Source organism: Bemisia tabaci, chromosome 5 (genome assembly GCF_918797505.1).
Source record: "Bemisia tabaci chromosome 5, PGI_BMITA_v3".
NCBI lineage: Eukaryota > Metazoa > Arthropoda > Insecta > Hemiptera > Aleyrodidae > Bemisia > Bemisia tabaci.
Genome location: NC_092797.1, coordinates 45,648,320 through 45,671,759, shown reverse-complemented (window position 1 = coordinate 45,671,759; position 23,440 = coordinate 45,648,320). Strand labels below are relative to the sequence as shown.

At 39.2% G+C, this 23,440-nt stretch overlaps 2 protein-coding genes across 4 annotated transcripts in view; one reads left to right on the top strand and one right to left on the bottom strand.

Annotated features, from left to right (window-relative positions):
• The window catches only part of LOC109032585 (kinesin-like protein KIF12), a 40,620-nt gene extending 22,121 nt beyond the window's left edge, over window positions 1-18,499 (bottom strand). For all 3 annotated transcript variants that reach the window (XM_072300821.1, XM_072300822.1, XM_072300823.1), the window contains exons 1-2: window positions 18,216-18,499; window positions 14,873-15,460 (exon numbers count right to left, since the gene is read on the bottom strand). In XM_072300821.1, coding sequence (XP_072156922.1) covers window positions 14,873-15,267 — 395 coding nt within the window. In that variant the 5' untranslated portion in view covers window positions 15,268-15,460; window positions 18,216-18,499. The remainder of the gene's footprint in view (window positions 1-14,872; window positions 15,461-18,215) is intronic.
• On the top strand, window positions 7,867-13,617 carry LOC109032577 (UDP-glucosyltransferase 2-like). The gene is made up of 6 exons (XM_019044792.2): window positions 7,867-8,155; window positions 8,958-9,151; window positions 10,004-10,481; window positions 11,094-11,325; window positions 12,361-12,583; window positions 13,193-13,617. The coding sequence occupies exons 1-6, from the start codon at window positions 7,982-7,984 to the stop codon at window positions 13,473-13,475; spliced, it is 1,584 nt and encodes a 527-aa protein (XP_018900337.2). The 5' UTR covers window positions 7,867-7,981; the 3' UTR covers window positions 13,476-13,617.
• Window positions 18,500-23,440: the final 4,941 nt, after the last annotated feature.

Sequence of the window (23,440 nt, the reverse complement as noted above, 5' to 3'; positions counted from 1 at the left end):
ATACACTTGGACCTCCCCCCCATGCCCCTGCCGTCCTGCCGTACTTCTCAACGAACGATATCTCCATTAATATTGAACGTAGATATTCGGCGATCGGACAGACCTTGTTATCTTTCGCCAGTATAGAGGAACCAAATGTCAAATCACGATTCACTGACACGCATAACTGACCCATTTTCTCTTCGCGGTTAATAGGCCATTAAACTTGAACAGCCAATAAAGTCAAGAAGATATCTACTCCACCATTACTACAAGCTGTCTGACATCAAAAATTGTGTATTTTTGTCTGCGGGCTTTGTTAAGTCTGGAGACCTTCCCGACCAATAATTATGATATTCCGGTACACGGACTTTATGTCCACTTTTTTTACGTCCACAGACTTTTCGTCCACAATTTTTACGTCCACAGTTCTAAAGCCCACACTATTGTTAAGTCCATTACTTAAACGTCCACTAAGTTAAGTCCACAAATGTAAAGTCCACTAAAATCAAATTCAAGCGTCATATTTTAGTCCGTGTGTAAAATTATATTGACAATATCGAAATGAGAAAATTAAGAGAGAATGAGGTGTTGTTATCGTAACTCATATTTTAAATGAAATGTTAATTTCTTCTTTTGATTCATCTTTTCAAATTGTCTTTGGTAAATACTTGGTTTCATTTCTATCCTTGAAATTTCCGATTTAAATATGCCTTAAATGTACATTCTTTTTTTTTTAATGAAATTGATTACTTCATTTTAAAAACATTTACATTTTTAAAACGTGGTAAATATTTGTAAAACCTTTTCCAAGCAATGGCATCGATATGAATCTCAATGAGCCGTAGTTGTGATGAAAGAAACTATACAAAAATTAATAAAAGAGGAAAAAAACTAAGAAGCACGCAATTTTTTGTTTTTAACTTATTTGTACATCGACCTCCTTGAGTCAAATACGTCCAATTTTGAGCGTTTGGTTGCGCTTACACCACGCTGCAGCACAGTAAAAGCCCAAAACATAAAAGAATAAATTTGAATGCTTTGGAAATCATTAAATTTGACACGGAACCACTATTATATTTACAAAAAACACATTATATTTTCCAGTAGTACATATTTCTTTTTCATCAGTTTAAAAGGGAATAATCAATGCAGAGAGTGCAAACATTTCAAAATCATGAGTTGAAAAACGCTGACTCCGCGAGTTTAAATATTAGAGCCTAACACAGAGCGGAGCGGCGTGTTAGCAGCGCAGAACGCGCACTGGCGCCTACAAACCTAACGGGATACTTCACGCATTGCGCAACGCGTGAAGTATCCCGTTAGGTTTGTAGGCGCCTATGCGCGTGTCACGCTGGTTGCCTGCCGCGCCGCAACGCTTTAAGCAACTATTTCGCGTCAGAGGCGTTGCACAGTATCCTACAAGATTGAAGGCGCACGAAATAACTAGTTAAAGAGGACTTTCAATTTTGACTGCATCTGTTACTGAAAAATGTTTAATTTGGCATTGGAGCGTTTCCTAGGCTCCCGCTTTGGTTTTCATCTTATCATATCCGTACAGTGTACACATGAACATATGTTTTTATCTGCTCTTAGAGTCTGTTCTCTTTCATGACTTGATTCATGAATGAAATGTTTTTAAGAATGAAGGTAGTAGTAGTATGCATTTATTTTTGAGGTGGTTCCTGTCATTTAAATGAGAAGAAAAAAATGTGGACATAACATGTCCACATTTCCCCCTCTTCCCCCCCCCCCCGCTTTTTCTCTCACAGATTATTGAAAGTTTAATCTGAGTTTCTTATTGCGGTAAAGTGGCCCTCTGATGACACCGAGTCACGATCTATGGCCAAAAAGGGACTTATTAATTGGACCGCGTTTAGCAGAAAGAAACCAAGCCACATCAGCTATTGCCAAATTTAACCGTACAATTTAATTTTTTATAAGAGAACGTTTGTGCGGATTTCTTTGAAAGTTTTAAGGAATTTTCTTCGTGCGATGCGAAAAATCCACTGGAATTTACTCAAAAATCTGCACACCCTTTTTCATGTAAAAATTAAACTGCCCAATTAAATGTGGCATTAGATGATGTGACTTGGTTCCTTTCTGCTTAACGCGATCCAATTTGTGAGTGACTTTTAATTTACCTAAGCTCTTTGACTCACTAAATTGTTTGTTCGAGTTACATTTAAAAATCCACCCGGTTGATTATCATGATTTATTATGATCACGTAATGTGCTCACCGTCTTTAAATTTTGAAATTATGGTCTAATTTGTATTACTCTTACGAACCGATCCTCTGAGAGCACATCGGTAGTTCGGCATCAGCATGAGGGTAAGCGGTTAAAAGGACCTATGACAATGGCGGTTACATGCAATATGATTGAATCTACAGAATGCGCAGCCAAAAATGGCTGACACAACTTTCTAATAAGCCTTGAAACACTCTTCAGAAGGACATTCGGCATCAAGGTAAACAAGTTCTTCAAATTAAATCCACCTGCCCTAGTCCTATTGAAACGCACATACCTTTCGACAATGAGGTTTATCGTGATTCTGAAAGAGTTTAAGGGGCGGTTACGCATGCATTCATTAGGAAATCACCGCTCTATTATCAGGTTGTCTATCTAATTCCAACATTTGCCCGGTTCAATTTGTGAGAGAAGAGGGAAGCCGGATTTTACATCTGTCAAAAGGCTGAACCACAAGATTTTTTTTTTTTTATTTATTTCGATCCTCAATTTTCGTGGTAGAACAGGTTTTCTCAATTAAATGCTCAGTTTATTTCCTAGGTTTATGAATTTAAGGGTAAAGTTCAACATGGCAATGGGGTAGACGTGACTTTGAGAGTTTCATAGTAAACCTGAATGGCGTCCTTGTACTATGAAGATCTCCAGGATGATCTTGAGAAAGTTTGGCCCAAACTGCGCATTTGCCTCTGCATGGCTGTAATTAGTTATCAGATTTCATATTTCTTTTCTTTATTCTTTTTTAATCCATAAGAGACGAAATTAACACAAGGACATTTTTTTTTTAAAGATGTCAAATTTTAGATCATTAATGATTTCAAAAGTTTTAAATGTGGTGGCCTCTCAATATTGACCTATGAATTGATTTATTCGATCGTAAAATACCTGTGCTCTTTGGAATGGTCCCTCTATGTATAAATGGATTACACTATATGCAATAAGGAACCACTATCTCTGGCTCACCCATAAAAGCACATATCTGCATAGGGAAACCAATGGCACGTATGTTGTCTCTAAAATGGGCCAGAAATAGTGGTCCTTTATTGCAAAATGTAATCCAAATATTGCATGATTGCCTGAGTCGGATAAAGAGAGGGCAGAGGGAAATCTGCAGACGAAAGTCCCAAGGCTTAAAATTGTCTGTAAGAATCATGAGTGGTGGTAACCATTCTCATAACAAAGTATATTAATGACCACAATGATAGCTGTTTGTATATCACTTCACGATCGTCATTAAATATGAAACTCATTCCAAATGAATCTATTATTGACTCGACTATATTTTGGTTCCTTACTGGTGGATTCGAATCAACAGCGATGTCATTCCATTTAAGGATCCTTTCATCCTAGTTCGTGTTGACATTTACAAAAATAAGGATCAGACGCCATTCATTGTTCGAATTGAAGCAATCCTTTTGTGGGTGCTTTCTTCAGAATTACGTGTAGAAAGTGGTATACAAATGGGAATTTTTTACATTAATTCTTGAAGAGAATATAAGTATGTTGAATTAAGAAGGCGGTAAAATATGGCTGGGTACACGCTATTTCGCAGGGAAAAAGGGCAAAAAAGTTCAAAAATTTCCATTTGAGTCAACAAGTTTGAGCTTTGAAACCCAAAACGTTAGATCTCATCGGCTTGATCTCAGCTTAGTATTCCAATGCATCTAACTGAGCTGAACATGCTCCCCTCTCTCTTGAACTGATACTCGTTAGAGCTCAAACTTTGTGACTCTAATTGAAATTGTTTGAACTTTTTAGCCGTGTTTTCCCCGCAAAGTAGTGTGAACCCAGCGCTCAATTAATATTACGCACATTATTTTTTTAAGCCTGATACTGGTGTCTGAACTAGGAAAACAAATCCTCGCTCCAAAATAATCGAGTTGAGTTTTTGGTTTTTTGGAGGACACATTCGACAGTTTCACATTCCAGCAATTCTATAGAATTGCCGAAATATTTCTCCTCCGATTTTTCAAACGCTTTCGTTCGTAATTTGATTTAAAAAATCTGAAAATGTCAAGGTAAATATCGACAACTTTCTTCAAAAAGTACATATTTTCAAAGAGGAAATTGGGCAACATTCGAATATCTTATACGGCGTTTTTACTGAGCACAGCAGACTAGCTTAATCGGCGTCTAGCTCTGCCAATTATGAGAGGTCCCACGAGTCTTCGTATCAATTGACACTTAACTCCAGATAAGCTGCACGCATGATCTCTCTCCAGAGATCCTTTAGCTAGAAACTAGATTTATCTGGGAAGAGTCTGGATTAGGATTGAACTTTTGACCTTTAAATTCCACATGTTGAGCGCAATAGGTCAAGATCAACGGATTTTGTCGCAAAATAAACGAAACCAAAGCATATAAAACAATCGAAAGGCAAAGTCTCAAATTTTTCTTTCATATTTCGGTTTAAAAATTAAATAATCTAGTTTATCACCTCTTTCTCTGAATTTTCTAATCGTGTGATAGGTGCGAGACTATTTTCAATGATTACGGATACAATTTTGCTGGATCAGGATAAGTCCCGTTGCTGGTATATGATGTGATGCATGAATTTCAGGCAAAAAAAATAGAATGGACCATATTATGTGTAATCTGGCAACACTTTCAAGGTAATCATCCAAGAATTTTTTGTTCCTCTGAGGGACGTTGATATTTTTTAAAATTTATTATCATTTTAAGGGAGGATAATTGAGCCAAAACCGCTGAAACAGAGCCATTTTTTTCTTCGCTTATTTTTTTAAATTGAGGTAAAAATTTTAAATTCAAGGTCTATTATCTTGCGATCCCTTTGTAAAAAAACAAAATTGTTTGATATTCTAGCTTAAGTTCATTTGTGCCTTAGAAAAATTTATAAATCCGTCCAAAAAGTATAAAATGTGTATACAGAAATTTGGCAATTTTCCAATAATTTAACGGCTTTTCTTAGCACAGAAAGTAGTCCAAAAGCATTCGGTAGAAATGACGTCATTATGATCCTAAGACAAACTTCAGAGCGCTGAAAATCACGGATCATCGTCAAAAAGGCAACAAAGCTCGAATGGCTGCACGCACGCTGTCTATCCTGTCTCCACTTGATTCATAGTTGCCATGTTTACGATAAATAAGCACGTATTTGAAAATCGCACCCCGTGGGAGAACCCGGAAATTCGTCTAAAAAGTGGCCCCATCACCAGTCACGAATTAAGTGTTGTTGTTGAACGGTGTCACGTCGCAGGGACAGCAGGCCCCATTGTGACTTGAGCTCTGTCATCCATTTATTCTTACGGATCTCAGGGCTCATGTCAGAAAGAATACGTTTCTTTTGACCGAAAATCGTCAAATTAGTACGGAAGAGTCTTGTCAAGTTGTTGCAGTGTCTAAAGTTTATTAATAAAGATTGGGAAATCCCTGGTAATTTTTTTAATGCAAACGATCACCAGGAATTCTTGGTAATATATCGGTTTGCCTGGAAAATTCAATAGTTTTCCTGCGATTCCAAAAAATTGTCTAACCTATTGCGCCATAAAATTTCCCAGGTGTCAGAGGAAGAATCATCGGATCCTAGTAAATTGGGGGAACGCGGTTAAAAAATTTAAAATATGCACGTTTAAAAATTTAAACGCGGTTAAATTTTATTGAGATATTATTTTGACTTAAAGGGTCGTCTCTTGTCGACAAACGTTGGTTTTTTTGTCAAATCCACGCGGAGTTAACTTAAAGTCAGTTTTTTTGAGTTTCGGAAACGTTGTTTTGTCATCGTTTTTTAACTTAAACATAACGATAGCACAACAACATTAATTTAACTTAAAAAACTGACTTTAAGTTGAGCCTGCAAGGATTTAAAAAAAATCAAATAAAAAAATTACATTTTATCGATAAGAAACGACGCTTTAAGTCAATATAATACCTCAATTTTTTTTTCCAGTGCGCGCATCGGATGTTGGACGTTGTAGCAGTCAGGGGGACCATTGTTTCTCAACATCTTACGATCTGGTAAGGGAGACAAGTGCTAGTACACTATTTTTACCGAGGGTGGCACTTCTCCAATTTCAGATTATCCTCCCCCTAAAAATCAAAATATCTCGCAAGTGAATCGGCAACACCGCCATTAAACATGCATGTTAATGTATCACAACAACGATCGACACAGGGGAAAGCACTGGCCAAAAGGAATACGTAAAAAAAATGATAATTGAAACGCGAAAGAGGGTCACAAGTGGACAAGTGAACAGTGACCCGGTCATCCGACTCCTTTGTTTGGCGGGCCATGCAACCCGCAATGCATCCTTTGAGCGCCCAGTGGTCAAGGTTCCTCCGTTTCATTTCCCTTCCTCCGAGGTTTGTTGGGCTCCATTAGTCACGACGATTAGAGTATCATCGATGTAATGGGGTGAAATAGTGGATTTAACTAGAGCTTGGAGTGATTTCCTGCTCCCTTGGCGTGTGTACAAATTCACACATTTCAACGACTTTCGGCAGCGAGGATTGAGCATACATGCTTATATATTGCTATACACTGGGGAAAAAACACATTGGATCTAGAGTCCAGACTCTTGAAAACATTGACAAAAAAAAAAATACTCTTGATTCAATCAGATTTTAGCTTAAATCAAAACGAAATCCGCTTAAATTAAGAGGCTTGGTTGGAAGTTGATTGAATCAAGAGTACTTTTTCTTGTCGATGTTTTTAAGAGTCTGAACTCTAGATCCAATGTTTTTTTCCAGTGTATTTTTCACAGATTTGTTATAAAAAATGGTGGCTTGGCGTTCCTGTTAAGGCGCAAATTATAAAAGGATTTCATTTTGCAACAAGGAGCCTATTTTTGGCTTATCCATCAAATCACTGACCGGGAAACTAATGACAAATATATTGCTTTTTAGGTTAGCCAGAAACACTGATTCCTTATCACAAAACAATGTTTAAGAGTCAAGTTTAACGGCAACGGAAATAGATTCCCGGCATAAATCGCAGCCGGTTTTTCCAAAGAGTGTAGAGTTCGGAAGGAAACCGAACGAGAAATCGTGGGATGTCAAACACAACATCTCTGGAACGTCGCTACATTGAGGAAGTTTTAATTAATACAAACCTCACATTAAATCAGACATTTTGACTGCATTTTGTAAAAAGGAAATACTATTTCTGGCTTATTTGTAAAATCAGATGTGGCACAATGGAACATAACATACTGGCATAATGGGATAAGTTGGGAACTAATGGAACATAAGTTTCTTGTGTCTAACATGAGTCAGGAATATCAGCTCTATAGGTATATATTGGTAAATTTAGTCCATTTATCATTTTACTCATGCCTCGGGAGATTTTGGAAGCAATTAAAAAAAATTGAATCTACACCAGAGATTTAATATTATAGACAGGCTTTAAAAAATTTTTTAAAATGTTTAGATGTTTAAGACGCAACATTGTTAACTCAATTCAAAATGTATTACACATTTAGGTATCTCTTTCAATTTTCCACCGGAGAATATTGCACTATTGTGTAACTTTTTAAACGTGAAGAGGTATCGCCTGTTATGCACCTCTCTTCACATAAGCCGATACTACTAAAATACGTAGATAAGGATTTTTATAAGTTTTCCATACTCGAAAATAAATCGGTCAACTTTGCACGGCTCCCTCATGATCGACAGTTAAGTCGAGATCGTTAATAATGTCAGTTTTATGAAAGAATATGTTTTACGACAGTTCTTCTAACACTAATACAAAGCAGTGACAAAATTGTCTAAAGCTGATGTGATTTTGTAGATAAAAATAATGTTTGGGATTATTTTGAATATTGTGTTGTGCTTTTCTGTCACAGGGGCAGTTAAAATTCTGATCATATATCCAATTCCCAGTTTGAGTCATCATCGCCCAGTGATGGCCTTGACAGAGAATTTAGTTCGAAGAGGTCATGAAGTATTTTTGATTAGCCCATTACAAATTTCGGTTCGTATTTGTTGCGTTGTTTGTTTATTTCTTTAATTGAAACAGCTTATTCTCTTCTCTATAACGTGCGAAGCGACGTAAGGGGTTCAGGAAAAGTGGTCCGTTTTGCACATTACATCAAAAGTGGCACTATACCTTTTTACGGGCTGATTATTGATATTGATAGACAAAGTGATTGACAAAGAAGACATAAGGAATTCTATTGGTTGAAACGGGTGGTTGTTATAGACCACGGGGGAAAATGATGGACTAACTATAGGGTCTCTTGTGGGTTAATTTATTGCCGTTAGTTTGTCTATTATTTCCCACCTTTGTATATCGCAACCACATGCTTCCACCAATCGGATCCTTCCATACCCCTTTTGTCGTCTTTGTCGATAGCTTTGTCTGTCCATTTCAATAATCAACCCACTGGGATTTTTTCTCATTTTCCTTACGATATTTGTCGATGTGTTCCGCCTCTAAATATTTCTTTAATCGACACTCAATATTACAAGGTGATGTTGATATGGTGTACCCATGATAATATCGGTGACTGACCCTCTTTGCAATTTTGCCATTTAACCAATGTTTATAGAAAAAACGTATATCTTGTTCAAAAGTTGATTTCCAGGCTGCCCGTTGTGTGATTCGTTTTCCTTAGGAAAGTTTGAGAAGAAAGCAAGCAGGGTTGGGCTTTAATTGAGAACCTTGTCTAGAGGTCCAATCAATTTTTCAAGAAAATCACTGTACGTACGTTTATGTACGTACAAATAGCCTTTCAATAAAATTAATACCTACGCATAGTTACTGTATATTTCAGAGCCTCGAGCAGCATGGCAACTACACATTTGTTGACGTTGCAGTACCAGATGAAACCTTCTCAGATAATAGACAAAACAACACTGTAAACTTTCAACGCCCAAGATCGGCGTGGCAAATGCTGGAGATCTTTGCACAGTTGGCTGAGCTACCTAGAAAGCAGTTTCTAACTAATTCATTCTTAAATTTCAAAAAGTGAGTCCTTGAAAATACTCTTCCAAGGACTTTTTTCATCCTAATAAGTTCAAACAGTTACCACCGAAGAATTGTGAATTTCGTATCTGTTATTTGATGCTTTAAGAGCTGACAATTTAGGTTCTCCTTACACGCCGGAAGTGATCTTCCACCGAAAATGAGACTATGAAAACTTATAACTGATTAAGTGACAAAAAATCTTAGATGAATATAAATATTTTGTAAGTTCCCGAATATGATTACTCAGAGACTCCCCTTGAACCGCCTCGACAGTTGGTAACTCCTCAGAAATCTACATAAAGTTTTCCGGAGGCGGTGGTCAAATGAATATTTTATTTCCAGTCTCTCATCCTCAGAGGAAACTGGCATAACCATTCCTCCTCTCCTAAAACTGGGGAGTTGGTATTCTTACTTGGGGAACGCTCCATCCCCTCGAGAATGGCCACATGGGTGAATAGTCAAATTGTTCACTAGCCGAGATTTAAGAAGATAGTTAGTACAGTTTGCCAAAAAAGGCGAAAAAAACCCAGCAAATCTATTCCTGATTCCTCCCACAGATTAGGGGAAGGGGCAGAGGACCAACAGTTAAAACACTCATTGAAATGCCTTACAAAAGGTCTCCCTCACAACGCAACTATTATGTCAAACTTTGACTAAAGAAAATTCTGGCTTGAAATTTTGTGAGAGATTTCATTGTAATCTTGAATAACTTTACAGTTTTAGGACATTATTTTGTTTAGTTTTCATGTTTACTTCGATAACAGAAAATTATTAAGGGCGAAGTTGGCGAAATGCATGTAGTTCAAAACTTAAAGCAGGAGTAAAAAGTATTGTTTTACTAATGTTTTTCAGGAAAGTACATTCAGAGAAACTTAAGTTCGATGTGGCTATCATAGAATCATTGCTCATCCCCTCCAGCTGTGCAATGATTCGACTTCTTGCGGGAGCAATTCCAATAATCAGTTTATCGTCATTCCCTGCTGAGCCAACAGGCACCGAAAATTACATGGGCAGCTTCAGCCATCCATCTTTCATCCCTTACATTCGTGGTGAATACACTGATAGAATGAACCTTTGGGAAAAAATTTACAACTGGATTTTGAGCAGATATTTCGCTTCTGTACAACAAAGCCTGTTGGAGAATGCTGCTAGACGGTTTTTCAAAGAAACTTTCGGACCGGAGAAAGAATCGCTAGTTGATGGCTGCTGGACGAATATCAGTTTGATATTAATGGCGACGAATTCAATGTATTTCTATCCAAGACCTCTTGGTCCAAATGTAATTGAAGTTGGTCCTCTACATCTGCGACCTCCTGAGGCTTTGCCAAAGGTATGCGACAAATGATGTCGTCAGTTCATTTTTTTAAAGAGGGAAGGGAGATATAAATTCAGAAAATATATCCAACCTGTTTTGGGATAATATAACAAATTGAACAGGTTTGTAGTAGACTGTCAGTAAAGTGTGATAAAATGCTTACTAAAATTAAAAGAATGCTTTCCATTATTGTGACTTATCAGCCTTGCAATTCGCATTCGCCGTGTCATCAAAATACGGTCGGAAGTTTTTTAACGCCGATCGCTATAAATTATGATTCTTTTTCTTCCTTTTTTGGTTTGCCAGCGACCATTAAGGTGATTCCAAGTGATGCAGGGACAAGATGCGCCACTACATTGCGCTGCCACACAATGTGTGTCTTTGAGAAGCAATAACTATTGTTACACACAATTTAATGCAAAAAACTGATTTTCAGCGTAGAGCAGCATTTACACTGAGTGGAATGAGATTAAACTCGCGAGGATTCGTTGAAAATTTAGTCCGGAAACTGTACCATAACAGACAACGCGTACATTGACTCAACGTGTGCGAGAGAAGACTACAACTAGTTTTAATTCTAGCAAAAGTTTGGCTAGAATTCGTTTAAATGGACTTATTTGTTTCCAGGCTTTACAAAACTGGCTAGAAGGTGCAGATAAAGGTGTGATCTATTTTAATCTAGGGTGCAATTTCAAAAGTACATCTCTGGCCGAGGATGCGAGGAACAATGTATTAAAATACTTCAAAGAGTTGCCACAAGGATATCGAGTACTTTGGAAGTGGGAGGCGGATGGCCCAATGCCCGGTCTAGGTGACAACGTCCTGACACAAAAATGGTTTCCTCAGCAAAGTATTTTAGGTTAGTTGGATGGCGACAACCAAATCGGCTTTAACTAAATGGTTTTTTTTTTTTTAACAATTTGATTTTTTAGTCTTGTAGAATTTAGGTCTTGAGTTATTCTGTGCAACAAGTCCTGCACTGTGGACTATATTTCGGTAGCCTCAAAGGTGACATTGAACAGTTAGGGGCCGTTTAATTATTACATGAACTACTTAAAGAAAGAGGGGGTGGTCTGAACTTGCCTCTTAAGATCTTACAAGGAAAGGAGGGCGGGGGGCGTTAAGTCCAGTCTTGGATGAGCCAACCAAATAAAAAAAAAATTTAATTTATGACCAGGATAAAAACAGGATACATTTAAAACTTTAAAGATCCCTCTTTTCTCCCACAGGTATACGTTCTTCATATTTAGGGGGTAGATAATTCTCAAGGAGTGTAAAGATTATGCTTTTCAAATAACGTACTTTCTAATGATATAACTGAATAACTTCTAAGTTGATGTCATTACCTATGAATGAATGGATATAACCAAATGACGCATTGATCTTTTTCGGACTGAGAGAAATTTTTCGAAGCTATGCTTAGTTTCAGTGCTATTTCAGCAAACTTTAAAGTTTGCCGAGTAACCTGGTTAACTTACAGTGAAAAAGCTTAATCTTTCAAAAAAAATACGGTGATGCACGAATTAAATACAAAGGCAACAAGAAGCACCAAAACAGGGCAAAAACTAAAAACATGCGTTAATAAGGCTAAAATTTAAATACCTACATTTAAAAAAATTAAAAAATAATTTTAAAAAAAGGAGGGACATTTCGAGCCGTTACGAGTTCTTCTTTAGATACAAAAGGAATTTAAATTAATACAAATTGGAGTGGCGACCTTACCCCGGTTAGTAACACGCAACCACCTGATAAGAATTTTCGACAAATCTTTTATTTCTGAACCTAGTTCCTACACTTCACTTTATCTCCTTTTTTCTTCCCTTTTCAAACATACTATAACAAGCATCTTTTTTTTCCCTCTTACGTTTCAATAATCAAAACTTTTTTCCAACAGGGCATCCAAACGTAAAAGTTTTCATCACGCAAGGAGGATTGCAGAGTTTTCAAGAGGCTGTTCACCACGCGGTCCCTATGGTTGGAATCCCTTTATTTTCGGATCAAAGGTGCAACGTCGCCAAAATAGTGGATGCTAAGATTGGGATCCGTTTGTCGCCTGAAGAGCTACACTCATTCGAAAAAATTAAATCAGCTATTGACAAGGTGCTGTATGACAAAAGGTAAGTATACGACTTTTTAATTCAACTCTCAGAAATATAAGCTTTGAAACTTAAAGTAAAAACGGTGATGGATGTGTTTGATTACTGAGGAGGTTGTAAAGAAGATCCTACCAAATTAGGGAGCAAAATATAGTCAGCACCTTATCCCTCTAATTTATTCTTATAATCGCAAAAACCGTTTGGTCTTCTTTAAAATATCTTGAAATCAAATGTCTGAGTAATGGAAAATGTGTCCTTCACAAAAAAATTTTAAAAAAATTAACGAGGCCCGTAATGATATACTCCGCGCACTCTGCGCGAATGACGCACGATGGATCGAGTCAATTAGAGAGGTCGGACATGAAATTGTTGGCTAAAACGGCATATCTTGATGGTTTTTTGTCACATTTTAAGTTTCAAGGGGTATGCTTACAAAAAGAAATTTGAAGAGGGAACCAATGAAACTACATTTAGAACCTCAAATTTTTGTATAAACGGAGTCATAAGCGTTTAAAGTTTCTAAATTTTGTCCGACCTCTCCTCTCCCTCCTTCTATAAAAACGGGAATAATTTAATTTTGGTTAATTTTATGAGAGCTCTGCTTTACAAGAAATTCCTCTTCTTTTCTAGTTACGCGGAGAACATTAAGAAACATTCGGCCATATCCCATGATTTTACTTCTCAATCCATGGACAAAGCCATGTTCTGGGTAGAACACGTGGCCCGCCATGGAGGGGCATCGCATCTGAGGCCAGCTACCGCCGAAGCAAATATTTTCCAGTTCCTCTGCCTTGATATTATATCTGTGATCCTAGGTTTAATTTCAATCCTCTCATTTGCCATGTATGTTCTCTGTAAATATCTGGTGAGCATCGTCTTCGTTAGAGTATCGTTGAAAACCAAGGAACACTAACCATTCCGGGTCACAATGATCAGTGTCCTATACTAGCCATAAGTGGGCCCTAGGCAAGGTTCGCCTTCATCTGTTTTTTTATTAAAAATTATGAATGAAAAATGATTTACAGAAAGTTTCTTTGGAAATAAATTCGTAAAGAAGATATGAATAATTGTGATTAAAATGAGTTAAATGGCAAAAACAAGCAGTTCCAACGCCAAAGCGTTGGAGGGCGCTTCTTTAACACTGCGCATGCGAGGAACGTTTTCATACGGCCAAGCGAGAGTATTGCGGACGGACGATGTATAACAAATTGCCTATGTGAAGGTGGTCCGGCAGCAACATACCCGCCGCTAGTCTCTGGAAAACAATAGAAAATAGGAGTTGCGTACGTTGCCAGCGAGCGCGCTGCGAGCGCATCTGTTTCAATTACCTAGCATCGAGTCGGGCCTCTAACTTTCTATTCTCTCTGACATAACCTTAAACCTTCAACCCAGAGCCGCAAACAGCTGACGCTTGACGATGATGCGCCGAGAAAATGAACCAATCACAAAATAGCACAGTAATACGTCACTAAAATGAAGAGATCACGTGACTGTTCGTGATTTTTTCGAATCAATCTGAAACTACAACCTCGAATATGAGGCATTTAAGCATAACGAAGCCCCAAAGTAGTTTAACCAGGTAATACGTCCGTGCGAGATTGTTATGCTTAAAAGCAAAACATTTCACGAAAACTTTTACGAATACCAGATGCAGAAGAAAATCAAATTTTCCCGGGTGTACCAGAATGGCGTCATTACCCATAAGGCAAAACGGTATGTAGTATAGTACATGTTACATCGGGGGAGTCGAACGGCTGGAAAGGGCGCATCTGGTACCCAGAAGCGCCCAACACGAATAATGACATTTGTGTTCTACTTTTAGGGCAATGGATGAATTCAGCGAGGTACAATAAAGGAGGAGTGGTAGCCAATTTTTTGCGTTTTACTTTGAAAATTTCGAAAAAGTGTGGGGAAAAAGATGACCTCCCTCCCCCCACCAAAAAAAAAAAAAAATTGCGGCCGTAGCTCTAACACCGGGGGCTGTTATAAGGGGGGTGGAATTAGTGAGAAGAATCATACGTACACTGAAAAAAAAATGGTAACATCTCTATAAGTCTACTTGATTTTTTTACGAAGTGACACTATCTAGGGGAGGTAACCAAAATTAAAGCATTATTCACAAGAACCCTGGGGATATACCATAGAGTCTAGTATTCATTACCGTACTCGGATAACTGGGTCAAAGTATGGTAAAATCTACCATATTTTTCTTTTTTCAGCGTAAGCTCATGGAAAACACTCTTGCAGTCTGGCTGTTTAATCCTAATTTAAGATATCATGCATTTGCGAAGGTTTCAAACAATTACTTACTTATCACTATCTTTGGATCGCGGCATGTTGCCGGGGCTGGACTCCCTCGACGTGGAGCGAGATCGAAAGAGGCTGCGTCTCTTCAGGGGCTGAGCCTCGGGGTCCCGGGGCGATCCACCATGGTGGGCCTGGAGGAGGGCGTCCAGATGCGGGTCGATGGCCGCGGGGTCGGCGCGCACGGGGCCACCATTCGCGCGGGGGGCGCCCTTCTTGCCGTTGGCGGGGGCGTCGCGCTTCCTGGGCGAGTCGACGGAGAGGCCGCGCTTCGGGTCCGGTTTCTTGGGCGCCTCGGTGGACTTGGACTTGCGGTTCGGCGACAACTTGGGGCCCCCGTTCCTCGGCTGGGACTTCTTCGGAGCCGGCTTTTGAACCGGTTTCCCATCAGGTTTCATCATGGGCGCCGGCGCCCATGACGGAGGTCGGTCACGTTAGGTCCTTCGAAATTCCCGCCACGGTCACCATGTCGACGGTCACTTCTGGGCTTTTCTCGGGCGCCGAATTAGAGTCAAGCACATGTTCGTGAACACGCTGTATCGTTTTTAGCGTTGATATACTGTGAGCATTTTACGAATCAGACGTGAAAACGACCTAAGGCACATGTAACCAAAGATCAGGCATTAAAGCGCTATGAGAGGCGGGAAGCAATGATTCTAAGTTTTAGGATGGTGTTACAAAAATTTTAGTGGATGAATATGTATATCGACGGTGTAAGTCGGCAATCACATAACTCGTTTGCGGTGTCTGAAAATTTCCGCCTCTAAGTTATTTTTTTAAAGGAGCATCAACAAATTGACATCATTCACTGAAGTTTTTGCTGAATTTTCTTCGCACAGAGAAAAAAAATCACGGCAATTTGAAAGAATTGCGGTTGAGTAATTTTCCATTTAAAAAATAAAGTATGACAAAAAATATGCGACGTCGCCAACCGAGTTATGTAACTACCGACTTACACCGTCGATATCCTTTTGAATAACTATCTGAAAAAATATCGTTTCTATTCTTTATTCTTTCCTGAGGAATGGTATCCCCTACATTATCCGGACATTAACATCTCATTATTTATGAAACTGAGTTTAAGTGCGATTGCATGACCATCACTCTAAAAAAAATTACTTGTGAACTCACAGAAAAATGTTCTAAATTATCTCTTGGAAGATAACGGTATCATCCAGTTCATACAAAATGCAGCACGTGCAAAAAAACGTCTAGACAGATTGTGGGCCTGATTCACATTGTAGTTTTTACAATTCATTTCATTCATGATAAATGCCCCAAATGGATTAAATAAATTAGATAGCTTGAAATTCAGGCATCTTTTATCTTATTTCGGGCGCGTTTCTTGACTCTGATCTTACTAAATCTAGTTTATTTAGTGGCTATTCTCGCTTTTCGCAAGGTGGTAGCACTTGGTTTTGCTCATCAAAGTGTACGTACAACCATCGATGTTTATTAAAGGCGGGTGCCAGGGCCATACTTTAAAATCGATTTTTAATAATATATTTAAATAAAAAATCAATGATGTCGCCCAATAATGCGGCAAAGCCACTGTTGCACTGTTGAAGATTTTAAGCTGCTCAATTTGCCCATCCTATTTTTTGAAGGCGAACACAAAACTTGGAGCTCAAGATAATCTGCGGAGTACTCAATTCTGAATACCTGGTAAGTATCGTTCCTGATCTACTATACGCTTGCAGACATTCAGCTTTAATAACTTTTGCAAATATTTTTAAATAATATCTTAAAAATTTCCCTCAATGCCGCGGTTTGTTTCGTTTACAATGTTTTTAAATCACTCACTTTAAATTCCTCGAAGAGGGTTTTGCACGTAAGAGTCCTGCAATATTCATTAACTGACTAATCTATGTTTTGAGTCCTTGAGCATTACATCAACAAACTTATAATGCGCAGTATCGATGGAACGTTGGGTGCTAAATAATTTTTCAGCTGGATTGAACTGCTTCGAATGCCGTGAATGAAACTTCTGAGGCGTAAATTAACTTCAATGGCTCCATCGATTGCTTACGACGAGTGTGGCGAAAAAGAAGTTGGCTGGCTTGCATTCTTAGACTCTCTGTCTTAGGGAGTATTAATTTTTAGTTTTAGTTTCCTAAATTTCTGACATTATATAATTCGACAAAATCCAATCTTAAAACTGATTGTTTTTATTTAAGTAAAGAGGACTTTATGTCTCTTCCATCTCAACACGATCGGCAAAATCAGACCGTGGTTCTACATTTCAGGATTCCAGTGTTCAATTTTTATAAGGCACGGTTCTTTCCAACGGCATATCGTCACCTTCCAGGCAAAGTATCACAAGCGCCATGCGACGTTTAAAAATTTCCGCCGCCATTATATTTTTTTACAGAGAAATTGTTCAACGAAGCTGTCCGAAAATTACACCGAATTTTCTTTGTGCTACCGATAAAATTTAGTGAAATTTTCGAACAGATTCAACCAACAATTTCTCAATAAAAAAATAAAATGGCGGCGGAAATTTTTAAACGTCGCATGGCGCTTGTGATACTTTGTCTGGAAGGTGACGATATCTCTTTTTTAAGCTGTAATAAAATTGTATTTCGTCATCGTAACTAACTCTAGGTCAGCTAATAGATATGAAAAAGATTATGACCCTATAATAGCATTGAAGGGGAAAATGGAATTAGCGGCATATTTTTGGAGAAGATTCCTCTCTCAAAACCTTTCTCAAAGCATCTTGCAAAGCACCTTCTATGTCTCAATAACTTCCGCAAAACCTAACGCAGAACATATTCAAAAAGTCCGAAGTTACTTTATTCGCGAGAAACTAGTCTTACGGACAATTTTGAAATAAACTAATTCAAACTTCAGGCTTGCAAAAAAACTGTAATCAGTTTCGCGTGAGCCAACCCGGTGACCAAAAACAAACTTCCAAAACAATTTAGAAGAGCGAAAAATATGCAAATTATGCACATTTCCATCCCGCCTTCGATTTTGCAGGTAGGCAAGATACCATCCCGCATGCAGGAATGGATGCCAGAATTATTGTCTTGCGTTTTCTGTAATTATCTTGCCTTTAAAGAAATGATGTCAAACTCGAGTTTCAAGATTTGGATGCTAGATCTTTTTTCTATTCAAGTATTCTCATTTCTTTAGGAAATTATGTAGGCAGAAAACGCCGCTGCATGCACGAGAGCGTTTCATTTCATGCCCTCACCAACGCTGATTCTTTTTAGTTATACAAACACGCAAAATGTGGTCAGCCGATAGCTCCTTAACGTATAAAATTGGTAAAAATGATCACTTCTCGTTAGGAGTTTTCGGAAAATGCAAATACTTTGGTGCAAAAGTAAGAAAAGGCGCAAACCTAGCTTACAACGCTTGTTAGCATCAGCCGCCGAACACGACGCTCTAAACCAACGATTTAAGAGTTAAAAAAACACTAAATTCGATGGTGGATCCTTATCACGCACTTAACAATCGCGTTAGGATCTTATCAGCTCCAAAAATCGATGTTTTCAACCACTAGAACCTCGCGAAAACGCACGGATTCCCAGCTCGTAAAAAAATCAAAACAAACACATCCGGCACGTGTAGGCTCGGCCAAGTCGGTCGACACGCACGGAACGGAACCCTCGAGACAAGAGGTGGCCCGTCAATAGAGGGTAACTGCTCTCTTTACACCGAGCGCCGGGGGTTCGAACCCCCCGCCCTCGCCCCTGCCCCTATCGACGACCAACCCTTTCCCGTTGCCATCGTGACGTCATCGACGCGGCGTCTTTGTTGCCGAAAACCTGTCCATCAATCATCGGTGCTTCGATGTTATCTGTAATTTTACCGTAATTACGACCCCGCCCCTCCTCGTCCTCCTTCATCCCCCCCTTTTTTCACACTTGGGAGCTCCTTCAAGGTCAATCCGCGCTTCCTTGCGCGGTCCTCGCGCGAAAAATCAATCGGGATCTTCCGCGTTCCGGCGAGGTTGGCCTTTTCTCCTTGGCTAACGGCCCCCGGGCCGGGGTCGTCGTGCGTTGAACCTGTTGCTGGAAGCGAGGCAATGACGTTTCCTGCATTCGCGAAAAGGGACCTCGGGGTGATTCGCAATCTATAGTTGGCGGGTGATCAAATGACTCGGAGTTTAATCGCCTGAGTATCACCACGATGAGAGAGGAAACCCTTTTACTTGGGCCTCTACCCCGCAGATTAACCATTCCGAGGTTTTGCACACCTTAAGAGCCCGACGATAATCACCTCTAAAAGAGTGGAAAACCTTTTACTTGGGCCTCTACCCCGCAGATTATCCATTTCGAGGGTTTTTTTTTTGTTTTTGTTTTTTTGTCTTGTCATTTTTATCTAGTGACGTTACGGCTCTACTATCACTTTTATAGGTGAAATAGTCATTTCGGGGATTTCTAGGGGAAGTCGTCAAAAAAATTCCCTGACAACACAGCTCGTACAGAAATAATAATTCTTGGACCCTTGCTGCGAGACCTCTTAACTTTTTTTTCAATGATTATTGATTTGAACACATCAAAGTAGATTTTGAGCAAACTTAACTTTAACTTTTCTCCCATTTCAAAAATAAGAGACACCTCACGCGCGTGTCATGACGGCGCAGAGATACAACTATTCGTGCTTGATGGAGTATCCTTGTTGCATCTTCGAAATTGAAGGCGCGAGCGCGAGGCGTGAACGCAATTCTTCGCTCTAAGCTGCCAATGACGATATTGCTCAGATTCGGGATAAAAGTTTAAAAATGAGGCCCGATTACGTCTCTCCTATCTTTGGCTGTGTTTTTCAGGTAGCCTTAAAGACACCACTACAAATAAGACAAACTAAAACAAGCACAATATGGAATTAGAGCAAGGGAATGGATGCGCGTTGATGACGGCGCAGAGATACAACTATTCGTGCTTGATGGATGCCCGTGTTGCGTCTGCAAAATTGAAGGCACGATGACGCGAGATATAAACGCGCAATGCTCTATTCTGTGCTGACATGCTGACAATGAGGTGTCACTTTGATTTGGGAGAAAATTTAAAGAAACGAGGCCCGATTACGTCTCTCTTCTCTTCGGTTGTATTTACTCTCGATTTTTTTGGATTTTTTTTCTTCTTTTTTTCAATTTGACATCTGATTCTTTTTTGGGGATCACCGATAAAAAAAGTGAAGTTGATTTTACATTCTGGATGTAAACAAAAGTGTTCGCGAACTCACAAACCGCTGATTTAACCGCTACAGCAGTTACTTTAGCAATGTCAAGATGTAAACTTAACAATGAATGTGGCGGGTAATTCAGCATTTTGTGAGTTTTCGCCCACTTTTTTACATCCAGAATGTTAAACCAACTTCACTTTTTTCGGAGATGGGTTTGTAGACCCATATCGAAAGCTAGTATGCACCGGCCTACAGTGGATCGAGTCAATTAGAAAGGTCGGACATGAAATTTTTGACTAAAATTGCAAATTTAAATGTTAATTTCATCGCATTTCAAACATTAATAGGGCTGCATCTAGAAGAAAGCTTCACGAAGAAACCAATGAAACCACTTTTAAAACCTCAAGTTTTGTATGAACGGAAATATGAGCTTTTAAAGTTTCCAAATTTTGTCCGACCTCTCCCATTAACTCGATCCACTGTGCGGCTTCGTCCAGCCTGCGAAACACGTATTTTCAGCAAGCCTCGGGTCAATTTGACCCGGCCTGAGCATAGAGTATGAAGGTATTGTCCGCATATCACTCCGAAATTTTTCTCAGCGTGTAGGCAAATTATTTTCTCACTCTGTTTCACTATCAACTGTTGTCTTTTTTGCTACTCTTCAACAGTCGAGCAGAACCACGCATAAACATGGCAAGCGTGAGGGCAGGCTAGACACAAGCGCGGAAGGAAGCGGAGGTACGTAAGCTTTTATTAGCTCACGTGAAAGGGGAGGCTTAGGGGTGGGGGCAAGGGTGAGGTGAGGGTGCGGATGAGGACGAGGAAGTCAATCACGATCACGCTAGTGACCAACTGGTGATACTGTTAAGTGCAGCTCACGACAATTCGGCCCAACTACCGTTCCCCGTTGGTTCCCCGGCGTAAACAGCGAGAAACCCCCCATTTGCGTGCACTGCACGTCGCCATACCTTGTTACGACCGACTGCGGCCGTCCGCTGTGTGATTGGCCTGGGGACTGACGTCGTCAGTCTGACCATTCGATGAAACGATTCCACACAGTGGTGGATATTCCCGCGGGTTTACAGCTTGAGATTTCGTCCGTGTGAATGAATATGAAACAGTGGCGTGGCGTGCTTTGCTATATATCGATCGTTATGCCGTTTAAACCTATGGAAAAGGATCGATAAACAGGGTGTTCGCAGTGAACACCTTAATAATCGATTCTTTACCATAGGTTTAAATGGCATAACAATCGATAAATCGCAATTCACGCCACGCTACTGATGTGAAACACTCGATCGATCGATGGCTGAGTGCGAAACCACATATCTCCGTTTGCTACGTTGCAAAATTCTTTTACACTCTCACAAATGAACTATGCCTAGGTATGGCGAGGTGGATTGGACTGCTATCTAATGGAAAAGGACCTAGCCACGCTGAGTTTAAAATTTAAAAAAAAGGACCATAGGTATCCATTTTGATGGTCACAGTGCGAAACCACATATCTCCGTTTGCTACGTTGCAAAATTCTTATGTACTCAAACAAATGAACTTTGGTATGGCGAGGTGAATTAGACTGATATCTTACGGGAAAAGACCTAGCCACGTTAAGTTTAACATAAAAAAAGGACCATATGTATCCATTTTGATGGTCACAGTGCGAAACCACATATCTCTGTTTGCTACGTTGCAAAATTCTTATACACTCAAACAAATGAACTATGGTATGACTAGGTAAATTGGACTACTCTCTCATGGAAAAAGACATAGCCATATTAAATTTGAAATAAAAAAGAGGACCATAGGTATCCATTTTGATGGCCACAGTGCGAAACCACGTAACTCAGTTTGCCACGTTGCAGACTTCCAGTCGTACCTACTTTATTTTTTCCTTGGAAAACTTTTCAACACAATTTCTTGAAAACTTCCTTAATTTTTCTTCTCACTCAGCAGAATGTTCCGTAGAAATGTCAAACTACATGGTTGACTTGTCTAAAAAATGGGGAAAAAATATATATGCCTTGGTGGGTTTAAGATTTTTTATTTTCATTGCACTAACTTTTGAAACTTTTCTCCGATTTTCAATTACTTATATAGAATACATATACTTACACGATTTTAAGTCAAAATTTTGCTTAGTTTTCTTCATGAAAAAATGAAACATGAGTGAAAATTAGACAATGTCTGATGTAGTTGGGTTGATTCTGGCTGAAATACCACTACTGTCACCTGTTAAGAGACGTTTGAAAAAAAAAAAAAAAAGAAAAAAAAAAATTTAAAATAACCCAAAAGAAGTGAAGTCAATTAGCAAGATCGTATCGGCGCACGGAACTTTTACCTTGGATTCACGTCAAGTCTATCAGACGCACGCTTATCAGTGCCAAATATAGATAGTAATCCAATTACCGCTATCACATTTTACAAATTGTATCCATACAATGGGAATTCTACGTTAACCGGCCGGTCTACTCGCATGGTCCTCGGCAGGGTAGTGGACAAAGTTTACTTTAGCGGCCAGCACCGAAGGGGTCTCTTGACTGGAGGGGTGAGTGACTGCGGGGGTCGTTGACCCAGACAGGTGACCTTGCAGTCACTCGCGCGAGAGACGTCGTCGTGAGGGTCGCCGTAATTAAACATGGGGGATGGGGACGGGGTGTTATGAGAAAATAGCAATTATTTCTCGCACTCTAGTATTTCCTACGCTCGTATGTTGAGTCGAGCGTTCTCTGGTGGTATCGGGAAAAACTAATCGCGTGAGCTCTCTCATTAAACTGCAAGGAGAATTCACTTGAACCTCGAGTTGGGGGTGGAGTCGGATACCGAAATTTCGCCCTCTTAGACACCGCAGTCTATAAATACGTAACTTCGATTGCGGTGTTACTTCCAATCGTATTTTCTTTACATTTATTGTTTTTTTTTTTTTTTCAAAAAAAAAATTAAAAAGCAATTTTTTTTTAAATTTTATTTTGAATTTTTATTATATAATCAAAATATTCACACAAAAAATTGGATAGGTAACACTTAATCGATTCTCAGGTATTTTAAAGGAACGAGTTTGGGGAAAGGATTAAGAAACCTAAATTACATTTAGGCTTTTTCGCTCAGTCAGAAATATTCAAATTCTCCTTAATTTTCTGATTTTGCGTTGATTTTTAGCTGGAAAATTTTTAACATGGTCGAAAATATCTTCACCTAAAGTATCAAGAAAGTTTCCCCAAAACCATAACGTCTCACAACGAATTTTTTTGTAACATCAAGTAGCCCCTCCCCCCACCCTGCTCCTGCCCCCTGCCCTGCCTTCCTTCCCCGCTTTGAGTACTAATTTATGAACGGATTCTTCGAGGACTTTACTCCCATGTTGCTTTGTAACTATACAGCCATCCAATTAGCCTTTTCAAATCCCACCCCACTTGGACCATGCGGTCCTCGGCGACGGCG

Bases quoted from the DNA above. Each gene is read 5' to 3' on its own strand.
- LOC109032577 (XM_019044792.2), top strand. From the start codon at position 7,982: ATGTTTGGGATTATTTTGAATATTGTGTTGTGCTTTTCTGTCACAGGG. The intron at 10,482-11,093 runs GTATGCGACAAA...ATTTGTTTCCAG, and splicing joins CTCCTGAGGCTTTGCCAAAG to GCTTTACAAAACTGGCTAGA. The intron at 11,326-12,360 runs GTTAGTTGGATG...TTTTTCCAACAG, and splicing joins TCCTCAGCAAAGTATTTTAG to GGCATCCAAACGTAAAAGTT.